This window comes from Cannabis sativa, chromosome 4 (assembly GCF_029168945.1).
Source record: "Cannabis sativa cultivar Pink pepper isolate KNU-18-1 chromosome 4, ASM2916894v1, whole genome shotgun sequence".
Lineage (NCBI taxonomy): Eukaryota > Viridiplantae > Streptophyta > Magnoliopsida > Rosales > Cannabaceae > Cannabis > Cannabis sativa.
The window spans coordinates 3803825-3816904 of record NC_083604.1 but is presented as its reverse complement, the minus strand read 5'-3'; the positions used below and the strand labels follow the sequence as shown (position 1 = coordinate 3816904).

Below are 13080 nucleotides of genomic sequence, written 5' to 3'. Positions count from 1 at the left end.
TTATTATTATTATTATTATTATTATTATTATTATTATTATTATTATTATTATTATTATTACAAAGTGATTTGGATCACTCAAGAATTTACAATAAAAATATCATTAATTGGAGTGGGAACCTCTATTTTTCTTTCATTTTATTGATTAATAGATTTTATGAGTTTCTAGATTAGCATCTTTTTTTCATCGTCAGAGTAGCTGCCTGTGTCGGAAAAGTCGTCAAAGCTGCTGTTGGTACCGGAAAAATCGTCAGAATTAGTATTGTCGCCAGAAAACTCATCGAAAAAATCACCAAGACTTAGTGATTTTTTCGATGATTTTTTTTTTTTGTGATTTTTCCAGTGATTTTTTCAGCGACAATGCCAATTTCGACAACTTTTTTGGTGCCGGCAGCAATTCCGACAACTTTTCCGATACCGGCAGCTGCTCTGACGATTTTTCTAGTGCCGACAGTAAACTTCAGTAACTTTTCCGGTACCAATACCAAATAAAACTACCTAAACAAATAAAAATATTAAATATAGGCTTTGAAAATCTAATTTACATATATATGACATATCAAATATCATAAAATACCTAAAAATAGAAAAATATTATATAAATTGGTCAAACTTAAAAGTGTCATATTTATGTAATCAACTTTTAAAATCTCTTAGTGAGTATAATTTCTTCTTTTGTTATATAATAGTGTATATTATTGTTATTAGAATATTATAAAAAAATTTGAAAATTTGTAAATAATTTATAGTATTACAAATGTAATGGATTGCTTTTATGAAATATTATTATTTTTTTTAAAAAGACCCATAAATTTTTTATTTATTGAAATAAAGTAGTTTTATTTTTTATTTTTTTTTTAAAAGAAAAATTAGCTGTGATGGAGTACACTGATATCAAGTGTACAAATTTTTTTTTTTATTCTTATTGGTCAGTTTAACTTCCTTATGGCATGAGGTAAAAAGAGAGGGGAGTACACTAGATTTCCCCTATATATATATATATATATAGGGTAATATTATGGTAGGACCTAGCAAAAGTTTCCTACCGGTAGAGAACTTTTTTTTTTACCGTTGATTTTAAATCTTGTGGTTATTATTGTAAGGTATATACTCTTATTATAGGACTGCTTGTATATAATTTAAATTTTATACATATTATAATAATATTTAATAGTATATTTATTTTAAAAAATAAAATAATATTAATAATTAAAAAATTTATTAAACTTAATTTTTTAATTATTATTATTATTTTCCAAAATTAATTTAAATTATTTTTATATAGATATTTATTTTCAAAAGTTCCTCTGATGTAGGCTCACTTGAATGATTTTAGATGCTCTTTAATTGGAACCGTACCAACTTGCTTCTCCTAAACTCAATTTTTTTGGCAGAAAAAATAATATCTAACCAAATAAATTATTTTTTTTATAAGTGACGTCTCAAAAGAACAACCAAACAACAAGATAAAAACTATTGAAAAAACAGTTAATAACACTAGAACTACGCATAGCCAAAAAGCAAAACAAATAAAAAAAACTAGGTGTAAACATAAAAAAACCATCAGTAAATTATGAAAAGCCAAAAAATGAGAAGCCAAAAAAAATGAGTTAGAAAAATAATTATTTTTTAAAATTAAATACCAATATAAAAATAATTCAAAGTAACTTTTAAAAAAAAAATAATTCAAAAAAAATTATAAATTTTTTAATTATTAATATTATTTTTTTTAAAAAAAATAAAATTAAATATTATTATAATATGTTTAAAATTTTAATTGTATACAAGCAGTCCTATCGTAAGAGTATACACCTTACAGCATAATAACCACATGATTTAAAATCAATGGTCAAAAAAGTTCTCTACCGGTAGGGAACTTTTGCTAGGTCCTACCATAGTCTTGCCCTATATATATATATATAAGTTGACCTATCAATATCTATTTCATATAAAGTGTGCCTATATAACAGAAATTCTTGGTTTATGAGAAATTGATGAGTGACTTTTTATTTATATTAAAAATAAAATGATTTATGAGAAATTCATGGGTCACTTTTTATTTATATATAATAAAATAAATAGTTTAATTTATTCTCTCCTTAATTCTCTCATATTTTTAATTTTTTTATTAAATTAATAAATATTAATCAATTAATTAATCTACTAATATTAAAATATTTACTAAATTTTTTAAAGTTTAGCATTACTAATTAATAAAAACATCAAATTATCATTCATTCCTATTTCATATATATACAAAATCTTTCTTGAAAAATTAAAATATATCTAACTCATTTAATATTATAAAAATTAATTAATTAAGTAAATAGTAGGATGCTTTGCTAATTATTAATTTATTTTAATTATACTCTTATTATATTTATATAATGGGGAGTTCTATTTGCACCCCATAAAATGATAAATACACCCTATTATTAAAAAAAATATAAACTTAAATAATTTTTAAAATTTACTCTAAATATTTTTTTAAAATTTTTTCCTCACATTATTTTATGTTAATTTCAATAATTATTTTGATTTTATTTTCATAATTTTTTCTAACTCATGTATATATATTTTTTATTTTTTTTTAAGAAAATTTCATATAAATTTTTTGTTATAATATTTAAAATATAATTTATTTTTATTTGATAGGTATATTTTTTAAGAATATGAATTGGAAGAAAAAAGTTAAAAAAACTTAGTACAATTGAAGATATAAATTTTATATAAAATAAAAATTATTAAAATGAAGTGTCTTTAGAAATTTTGGGGGTGTAAATAATATTTCCTTTTTATAATTTATTTTCAAAAGGATCGAGTAAGAGAATACGTGTAATATATATATATATCGCATTTACATGCATGGTATAATAATTTATATATTCATATATCTATATATCTATCTATTTATATAAAGGAGAAGTATGAGACGGTGACGTGGTGTTAGTTAATCAGTAAAATACTATATGTAAATGTAGTATTGGCCAAACTAATAATTATTTTAGAAAAATAATTTAAAAAACAAAAATTAATTAAAATAAATTCATATTATTCAAAAAAAAAAACATTATATACACATTAAATGAAATAAAAATTAATTTTTCCATCTTCTTCCCGTCATATTATTTTTATAAATTAACAATAATTTTTTTTTTTGTTAGGAGATTAACAATAAACTTTGATTCTCGATTCAAATGATATTTTTTAATTCTATTTTCATATATTTAAAATTTTAATTCCATAAATTTTCTACTAATATTTTTCAATTAATGAAACGAAAAGAAAAACATTAATTCCTGTATGAAAAATCAAACTTTCAATCATAATAATCAATAGAAACAACATCAAATTTCAAGTTCTCAAAATCTATAAAAATAAATAAATAAAAACAGATCTCATAAACACAAACTCAAACATTAGAACCTCTATAAAACACTAAAACTCAAACATTAAAAACACACACAATAAAATTCGAACCCAGAACTTATAACACACACATCTGAATAAAAATTAAACCATAAATGAAGATTTATGTTAGTATTTTTTGAATTTCGGTATTTATCAGCAACAAATTTAATATTTTAAGTATTTATATCATAAATTTTTTAATAGTAAAGTTAAAATTTTAATATAATTTTATTAAGTAATTATTATTAATTAAAATACATAATTTATTTTTAAATATAATTTAAAATATTTTATATATCCGCCGCGAAGCGCGGGATGTTTACTAGTATAGACATATATATATGAGTTGATTTTATATGTGATTCTACAATGCATATTGAATTGATGCAATCTTTATTTGTTTTAGCATTTAGAAGAATTTTTTAGTATATTTTTTTTTATATTTATATACGTTATAATTATTTAAGACATCCTATAAAATTGTGAGAAATTCAGAATAATTTATTTTACACACATATAAAATAAAATAGTCACGCGTGTAATACACTATTTGAATTTAATTTTCGGCATGTTAAATTTTTCTAAATTTTTTAAAATTTTACTAGATATCTTAAATATATATATATGGGTACAGATTTCCTATTATATTATATGTGTAAAGTTGAAAAGGACTCTATCTTAAAAGGAAAAGGTTGAAAAGGACTCCTTTCATATTTTTATTTTACTAAAAGAAAAGAACTAGTTTATAACTATTTTTATTTTATGTGTAGTTTTGTTAATTTTTTAAATGGGCCGAAAAGAGCGCTTTTTTGGGCCTAGGACTGGGCCTGGTTGGGTAAGGTTAGACTATATACCACCATATATGTTTCTCTCTCCTGTTTCTCTCTCTAGGGCATAATAGAAAGGGAAATACAGAAACTCAAAGATTCACAATTTAATCAAAAAGAGTTCCCTTTTCAATTCTCCGATCTCTTTTACACAAACAGCTTCTATCCATGGCGGAACCTTCTTCTTCTCCGGCAACCCAACAATCAAATCCGCCTAACGAAAACCCCACCACCACTACCACCGCTACCCAACCCAATCAAGAAGTGGTCTCCACTCAACCCCCACAACTACCACCGCCGCCGCTGCAAACGCCTTCGCCTTCCATTCCCGTCGCAGCAACCGTTAATTTAAATCCAACCATAGTTCCTCCTCTTCCTCCTCCTCCGTCTATCTCGTATGCAGTTCCGTCGGTGTCTGGTGTCTCCACCGTTCCACCGTCAGCGCCGTCATTCCGTCCGGTTCCTCAGTTCACTCCTGTACCTAACCCGAATTATCAAAATCCAGTTGTTCAACCCCCCGGTGTTGGTTCGGTGACGGCGATGGCTCCTGGCGCGGCAACCGGTGGTCCTGGTGCTATGACGATTCCTATGCAGCAGCCATTGATGCAGCCGTATCAGCTCGCCCCTGGTCAGACTCTTAACCCTGCTTTGAGACCTCCGTACGCGCCGATGCCAAATGGATACGCAGCCATGCCTGGTGGGTTATTCGTTTCTACATACATTCTTCTTTGGTTAATTGGCTTTGATAAGTGTTTGAATGTTCATATTTCCGTTAAAAGTTATTACTTGTGAATTTTTATATCTTATATGAGATAATTCTCATTTCCCAGTTTTGGTGTTTACTCTGATTCAAGTTGTTTCAGAAACTTGATAGTTGTAACGGGTGATAGCTAGTTTTGGTGTCTACAGGATTTATAATTTGATTGAATTAATAAAAACAATTAGACATTTTTGAACGAGTAGATAGGAAAATTGTGAAGAAATAACATTAATGTTGAACTAACTACACTTTCAACTGTTGAACGAATTTAAGAATAACATAATGTTGGGGAAGAGTATGTTAGAACAGAGCTCGGAGTTTGTTAAAACCAATGTGTGTCAGTTAGATAAAGGGTATCGATGACAGGATGTTTTCTCCTACAGTGTCTTGATTGAATACGGTGAGAAAGGTTGGAAGGCATGCTTCATTCATATTGCTTAGAGATCCCCCCTCTACAACTCCTTTTTTGGTATGCACATATTTGCTTTGTTCTTTTGTTTGTCTTTAGAATAAGAATTTAAATGAAACACTTATTATTACTACAATACAAAGATAATGGCATTTGGATCTTATTACAAAAACTATATACAAAGGTTTAGCAAATTATATTGCTCTCATTTGTCCCACCAATTGGTTGATGATGATCGGGGCATGCTCAATTAGTAGGATGCTTTCTGGTAGTTTAAGGATACTTTTCCTTTAATGGATTTATCAAGTGCCAGAAGCACACCATGTTTGGAACTGAGTGCTCATTGGCATTGTGTTCTAACTTCTAAGGTATCAAAACTCTTCCAAATAAAGGCTATTTCTCAACTTCTTTTTCTTTTATTATTTGATTACAATATGTGTTGGTGCATGATGAATACTTAATGATGTGTTTTTGCGTTTCATTTTCTCTTGCTTTGTGACTCTTCTGCATTGATTTTTCTTCAGAGTTAGGATGAGTGGAAATTATAATTACACACAAATTATTTGTTGTTTTACAACTGCTTTTGTATGTATGAGAACTTGTTGGAGGTACTGTGTTACTGTACTTTGGTATTTGTTTTTGCAACTGGTGTGGTTGAAATATTTTTCAAGGTTGCTATTTTGCAAGTGGATGCATAAGGTAAGGTCATTCCTGTATCTATGCTTTACAAAACTTGCTATTTTTTTGAAATTTTTTCTTCAGGTTTTCTGTTCAGCTGGTGATAGTTTCCATGCCTATGCTGCCATCTCTATTTGCTTTTAATGTGTGGTAACAACAATTAGTTATTTTACTTAACCTATATTTCCTTTAATATGTCAATGTGCGTTTTCTTATCAAAATATATTGCTGTCACAATATCTATAGTATGTGAATTTTCTCTGATATATTTGTCTAGATATTTGTTTTTATTTATGTAGGGCTTCCTCGGTTCCCTTCTCCTTATCAAACAATGGTTCGACCTTCATTTCGACCGCCTGGAGCAATCGGTATGGGGGTACTATCTCGCCCACCTATTCCAGGAATTCGCCCAATCATTCCCCCTGTTGTTAGGCCAGCTATTGTTCCTAATCTTACTCCTGCTGAGAAACCACAAACCACTGTATACGTTGGCAAGATAGCACCCACAGTTGAAAATGATTTTATACTGGCTCTCCTTCAGGTACTTAAATATTTGCAGTGTACTTGCATTTGATGTTTTTTTTTCCATACTAGCAATAAGTTATTTTACATTGTTTTAATTTTGTATGAACTGTACTAGGAGTGATGTCTTTTATGATTTTTAATGGTCTCATATGTGTTAAAAGGTTTGTGGAGCTGTCAAGAGTTGGAAACGTGGTCAAGTGCCCACAAATGGGACTCCCAGAGGCTTTGGGTTTTGTGAGTTTGAGGGTGCTGAAGGTGTTCTACGTGCATTGCGCTTGCTGAGTAAATTTAATATTGATGGGCAAGAACTTGTGGTATGTCTGGTTTATTTTTTTTTAATGTCTTTTGCTATTTCTTGTCGCACGCCTTGTAGATTAAAAAATATTAGTTGATTGGTGTTATCATAAAGTCAAAGTCACTTAGTATTTATATATATATATATATATATAAATAAATATATAAAAATAAAATGGTTCCATGTAATTAAGAGCTTCGTGTACAACAATTTTTCGATTCAAAATTTCCAATTGTTTTCAAGTGAATGCCTTGCTTATGACTCTAATGTTTCAAAAGGCAGAGCAAGGAGTGTGGTAAAAGTTCAAAATGGTAGAACACCTTTCATGTTACTCTGGCAAAATGATGTGTTTACCTTGAGGGAGTGTGTTTTTTTTAAGGACTAGAGAAAATCATGTTGTAGCTTTTTCAGGATTACTTGATGATATTTAGTTTGTAATCCTTTCTCACTTTTAATCACCTGACAGTTAAATGTTAATCAAGCAACAAAAGATTATCTCACACGTTATGTTGAAAAGAAAACTGAAGTTTCTAAGAAGGTAAAAGAAATCGATGCTTTGGTGGCAACTGCTAAAGAGGGTGAAGCTGCAGTGAGTGATGAGAAGAAAATTGACCTTCCAACTCCGGCTGCAGAGGAGCCAAAGGAGGACAATGATTCGGTGAAAAAAGAGAATGACAGTGCCACCTTTGGGATTGTTACTGATGAGGACAAGGAAGCCGACCGGGTAGCTTCAACCAAGCTGAAAAGCATGGTAGAAGAGAGGATGAAAAACAAACCTCTCCCTCCACCTCCTGCTCTAGCACCTGTTGATGTCATTGGGAATGCAAACTCAGAGCTGCCCGCAAAATCGAGGGATGGGGAATCTGAACCTGATAAAAATGGTAATGTTTTAATTTTCCTAGTTGGTAATTTTTTTTTTTATATTTTTTCAAGATGCTGTTAACATTTTCTATTTTAATTTGAGCATTCCTTGGGGATTTATCCTGATGCTGTTTGGTCATTTTTTCTGGTCTTGCAGATGCTGCCGATGACAAGAATGATGATGAGCTCACTAGTGACAACAAACAAGTTAGTGAGAATGACAGGGTTGCTGTTAGCTCACCTGATAAGAATAGGAGGAATGATAGAAGAAGCAGAGAGAGAGACCGAGATCGTGATCAGAGAAGGGATAAAGAGCGAGAGGTTGAAAGATACGAACGAGAAACAGAGCGAGAACGTATACGAAAAGAGAGGGAGCAAAGGAGGAAGATTGAGGAAGCTGAGCGCCTGTATGAAGAATATCTTAAAGAGTGGGAATACAGAGAAAGGGAGAAAGAGAAACAGCGTCAGTATGAGAAGGAAAAAGAGAAAGAAAGGGAACGTAAAAGGAGGAAAGAAATTATGTATGAAGAAGAAGATGAGGATGATGATTCAAGAAAAAGGTGGCGAAGAAGTGCAGTGGAGGACAAGAGAAAGAAGAGGCTTAAAGAAAAGGAAGAGGACTTGGCTGACAGACTAAAAGAGGAAGAAGAAATTGCAGAGGCCAAGAGGAGGGCTGAGGAGGAAAAGCTGCAACAGGAACAGAAAGATGCTTTGAAGAGTTCACTTGACAATTCAACCAATGGATCCGAAGAGCCTATGTTGGTGGAAGAATCCAACACTGAATTGAATGATAAAGCCATGGAAGAGGATTCTGAAGCTGAGTCCAGTCGTGAAAACTGTATTGGTGTGTTATCTTCTACACACTTTAATATTTATTTATTTTCACTTGTGTTTTCTCCAGCTTCTGTTTTCTTCTCATTCTTGTTTGAATGAATTTTGCTTGTGTTACAGGGGAAACAAATTTACATAACGGTAGTACCAGTGATGAATCAACCATGGCTCCTCCTGCTGCTGCAATAGATATGCAACAAAATGGCAATGTCACCACAAAGAAATTGGGCTTTGGTTTAGTTGGGTCTGGAAAACGTACTACAGTGCCTTCTGTGTTTAAGGAGGATGACGATGATGATGCACATAAGGATAAGAAGATGAGGCCCTTGGTTCCCATTGACTATTCAACGGAGGAACTAGAAGCTACTCAACCGAGTGTTTCTGGAACAACTCAATCACATTTGGTTGCAGCTGCTGAATTTGCTAAGCGAATATCAAATGTTGGTCCCAAGGAAGAGAAATCTGACAATGAAAAGGAAAGAAGTAAACGCACACGAGAGCGGAACGATGAGGATGTTGTTCGCAGTAAAAATGAGACCAAGGAGAAGACTCATGATGCAGATCGAGAACATGGTATTGATAAGATAAAATCGTCAGACAATAAGAAGCTTCTAGATGCAAAACAATTGATTGATATGATCCCGAGGACCAAGGAGGAGTTATTTTCATATGAAATAAATTGGGCCATTTATGAGAAGGTAATCATTCTTTCTATGCTTTTATTTCAAGTTAGTCTGGTTGAACTAGTTATGCTAATAAAATGCTCCATTGATTATAGGTAGTCAAGTTTCCTAATTGATAATTACACTTTGCTTAATCATACTTGAAACCTTATGCTTTCACAGCACGCTTTGCACGAGAGAATGAGACCGTGGATCTCTAAAAAGATAACGGAGTTTCTGGGAGAGGAAGAAACCACTTTGGTAGATTACATCGTGTCCAGCACTCAGGATCATGTGGAAGCAGACCGCATGCTGCAGCTTCTTCAATCGATTTTAGACGAGGAAGCGGAAATGTTCGTTCTTAAGATGTGGAGGATGCTCATCTTCGAAATTAAGAAGGTGGAGACAGGCTTGTCATCTTCAAAATCAAGAACATAATGTGTTTGTTTCTAATTCTAAGCTATCTCTTTCGGTTCTTTCTATGTTGCTGTAGAATGACTAATTGTAGTACTTTTACCCTAATTCACATATGTTTCCATGTCCTTAGATGTGATCTGATTCTGATAAATTGCTGTAAAGTCTTAAACCATATTCTTCAGCTTTATTGGTTTTAAGGTTGTCTTCACCATAAGCAAATGAAACCCATTTTTGTACTCTTGTGTCCCATTTATTAGTTATGAAGAGTCTCTCTCTCTATTCCAAATTTGTATTTTCAGATAGTACTTGTCATTGGAATAGTGTCAATCTATAAATTGAACAAGTTACAGGTTTGTGGTTTGTGTTTTCCTTTTACAGCAAATTTATCACACAAATTGAACTGGAATACTTGTGAATTTGCTACAAATATAGATTAATTTGCAGATGTAGCATCTTTCAGTACTAATAAAATTATAGTGAATAGATGTGTTTTGAGGTGGCTCAAAACATTATTTACAAGAAATAATGACCATGTTAAGTTTCTCTGTTTGTGCATTGTGTCCCAAGAAATAATAATATTTGGGGAAATCGGTTTTGGAACCAGAAAACCACATCCCAAGTTTCAATTGATTAATTAACACGAAACAACTAAATTTACTATCAACAACAGCATTTACTATCAACAACAGCATAATAACAAAGAGTGGGATTTACACAGCTTTTAAAGAATGGAGGATACCAGAAAGAAAGTGGTCATTTGTCCTATTCTTAAACGAGGGATCCAACAATAAATATTGTACAAATTTTGTTCACAACTTCAGATAACCCAAAACCAAGACACAACTGAACCAGCAGCCATACCAAAAACCAAGAACAATACACTCACAATACCTGCAGTTTCTGAATGTTGTAATGGAACCACCTTGGGAGCCAAAATCATCAACACACTGGTCAAGTAGCCATTGGTAAGACCCAAAAGGCAAGTTAATATTGTCACTGGAACCTCAGTCCTTAAAAACTTTGGACCATGAATGCAACCATAGAAGAGTGGGAAAAACAGCAATCTCACAACAGTTCCACCAACAGCTACCTTTGTATTCTGAAGGAGATACAATGGGGTCAAACACTTACCAACCAAGTCAAAGATATTGTAGCCAGTAATGAGAACGATTGAGTACCAATCCTTGAGAAGAGCAGAATGAACATCTTCAGTTATGTAACCTGGAAATATAGCCAATGTCACAATGTAGATAAGGATAATCCCTAATCCATACCATTTGATTCTACAAACAATTTCCCACAAAGTTGATCTCCATACAGCTCCGGTCAAAGGACCTTTCTCCTCTTCCTCCTCATTCATAGCTTGAATCTTCAACTCTCTGTAATACTTCATAACTGGAAGCCTAAGTGCCACATTGTATAGAACAATGCAGATCACCATTACAACTACCGACACAGCAAAGTAAAGGTTTGCACTTTTCCTAAGACCAACAGCATCTTGTGGGAATACAGCTTTTGTAAAAATCCTTAGAAAAGACACAAGAACTCCTGCAAAGACAATAATAATAACTTGAATAATTTGGGCAAATGCAATCCTACTTAAGTCAAATTCTATTTGATGAAACAGTGCCATAGATAGAAGAAAAGACAAAAAAAATTTCCCCTAAACTATTCATACTACCTACTCTTCTCTTTCGAACTATTTCACTTGTTAATCCCTTGAAACTATTCAATGCAATAACAACTATTCAATATGAGACTTTCTCTAATATTTTCATCAAATTATAGCATGCTCAAGTTTCAAATTCTCTAAAAATAGAATAAATTATTGATTCAACAAAAGAAAAAAAAATTCTTTCCTCTTGAAATCAAAAGTCTAAACAAAGCCTTAAACTAAATTAATAGCACACCACATTCAACTCATCTGCAGAAAATGGTAAAAGACAAAGTTTTGCTAACATAATTGACACAATAAAATCAAACCCATAATACAAAATTATGTCAAAAAAGTTCAGATTCCAAATTAGAGCCATAAAAAGATTAGATTTTGAAAGAAATAAGAAAGTAAAGTAACCCATTGATCAAAGTCAACAAGAGAACTTTACCTGAGCCAGCAGTTCCAGCTACAACAGCTTGCATATACCTCTCCGGCATCTCACCGGCGGACCCAATGGTCCCACCTTGAACCAAAGCATCAGAAATGGACGCAAGTACAACAGCAGCCACCGTAACGTAAAACCCACCGTACAACCCGACCCGACCCTTGATGTAAACGGCGTCGGTAATGGGTACGACGAGCAGTGAAACGATGAAGAGACCCAAACCCAAGTTAATACGGAAATAAACGTCGGATTTAAGGGAGTATAAGATAATTAAGATGAGGGAAACAAGGCCGACCATCATGTAAACGACGGCGATTATACGGTCGACGCTGATATCTGGGTAGATGAAGGAGAAGTAATCGACGGCTGTGATGAAAGCGTTCCATGGGAAGAGATAACCAAGACCCAGAATGAAGTAGATTATGTATGCGAAATGGAATTTGTCTTCGGGTACTTTACCGGTTTTGGTCAAAATCTCCGACGTCGGAAGGAGAAGAACAGCCTCGGCTTCTCCGTTGGGGTTTTGAGCCGTTAATCCCATCGGAAAGATCAGTCAAATTTAGAAAATGGGTATATGGCTTTGAATTTGGAAATGAATTTTTTTAAAAATAAATAAATTAATTCTTGGTGGTTGCTTTGCTTTGCTTTGCTTAGTTGCTTGGTTGTTTGGTTTCTTTGTTTACTTTAGTAGTCCTACACCAATAACTTTGGATATTAAATATTTGAGTAATTAAGTTTAATTTTTGTTATTTTTTTTTTTGGTAAATTGCGGCATAAATAAATACTTAATGTTTCTGATTTTATACACTTAAATACTTAATGTTTATTTTTGGTGGTAAAAATACCTAATGTTACAATTCTCTTATACCGTTACTACCACTTCCGTTATTAACTCATAAATATAGACACGTGGAGGGCTTAAATGCATTACATTTATTTATTTTATTTTAAAATTTAATATTCTTAATATAAAAAACTAAATATTACTTGTTTTTTTTAAAAAAATAAGAGAGATGCAATACTAAATTACCATAGCTGAGTGAACTAGTGTAGTATATGGAACATGATTATCGAATTGAAGTGCCAATATCATGTGAAAATTGTTAATGAGAACACATTTTTTTTTTTTTTAAACAAGTAGCATTTAGTTTCTGATATTAAGAATATTAAGTTTTAAAATAAAATAAAAATAAATGTAATGCATCTGAACCCTTCACGTAACGGTATAAGAGAATTGTAACATTAGGTATTTTTGCCACAAAAAATAAACATTATGTATTTAAGTGTATAAAATCGGAAACA

General features: G+C 31.7%; 2 protein-coding genes across 7 annotated transcripts; one reads left to right on the top strand and one right to left on the bottom strand.

Annotated features, from left to right (window-relative positions):
• The first annotated feature begins 4292 nt into the window (after positions 1-4292).
• LOC115712717 (RNA-binding motif protein 25) lies at positions 4293-9912 on the top strand. Of its 6 annotated transcripts, XM_061114805.1 has the most exons (9): positions 4872-4935; positions 5382-5775; positions 6170-6235; positions 6385-6626; positions 6772-6924; positions 7372-7786; positions 7924-8610; positions 8718-9295; positions 9443-9912. In XM_061114805.1, the coding sequence occupies exons 3-9, from the start codon at positions 6229-6231 to the stop codon at positions 9695-9697; spliced, it is 2337 nt and encodes a 778-aa protein (XP_060970788.1). In that variant the 5' UTR covers positions 4872-4935; positions 5382-5775; positions 6170-6228; the 3' UTR covers positions 9698-9912. The 6 variants fall into 6 exon arrangements, with proteins under 6 accessions (XP_060970791.1, XP_030496914.2, XP_030496917.1 ...); XM_061114806.1 differs by lacking the exon at positions 4872-4935 and having other exon boundaries at positions 5381-5467; XM_061114808.1 differs by lacking the exons at positions 5382-5775; positions 6170-6235 and having other exon boundaries at positions 4293-4946; positions 6363-6626.
• Positions 9913-10329: 417 nt separating this feature from the next.
• On the bottom strand, positions 10330-12476 carry LOC115712718 (equilibrative nucleotide transporter 1). The gene is made up of 2 exons (XM_030641058.2): positions 11782-12476; positions 10330-11224 (listed from the first exon to the last, which is right to left on the bottom strand). Exons 1-2 carry the CDS (start codon positions 12317-12319, stop codon positions 10494-10496), a joined length of 1269 nt encoding a protein of 422 aa, XP_030496918.2. The 5' UTR covers positions 12320-12476; the 3' UTR covers positions 10330-10493.
• Positions 12477-13080: the final 604 nt, after the last annotated feature.

What these genes read in the sequence shown, in the direction of transcription:
- LOC115712717 (XM_061114808.1), top strand. Translation starts at nt 4,407, where the DNA reads ATGGCGGAACCTTCTTCTTCTCCGGCAACCCAACAATCAAATCCGCCT. An exon ending in CCATGCCTGGTGGGTTATTC is followed by an intron (nt 4,947 to 6,362) that starts GTTTCTACATAC and finishes ATATTTGTCTAG; the next exon opens with ATATTTGTTTTTATTTATGT. An exon ending in ATCTGAACCTGATAAAAATG is followed by an intron (nt 7,787 to 7,923) that starts GTAATGTTTTAA and finishes CTGGTCTTGCAG; the next exon opens with ATGCTGCCGATGACAAGAAT.
- LOC115712718 (XM_030641058.2), bottom strand. Translation starts at nt 12,319, where the DNA reads ATGGGATTAACGGCTCAAAACCCCAACGGAGAAGCCGAGGCTGTTCTT. An exon ending in AGCTGGAACTGCTGGCTCAG is followed by an intron (nt 11,225 to 11,781) that starts GTAAAGTTCTCT and finishes TTGTCTTTGCAG; the next exon opens with GAGTTCTTGTGTCTTTTCTA.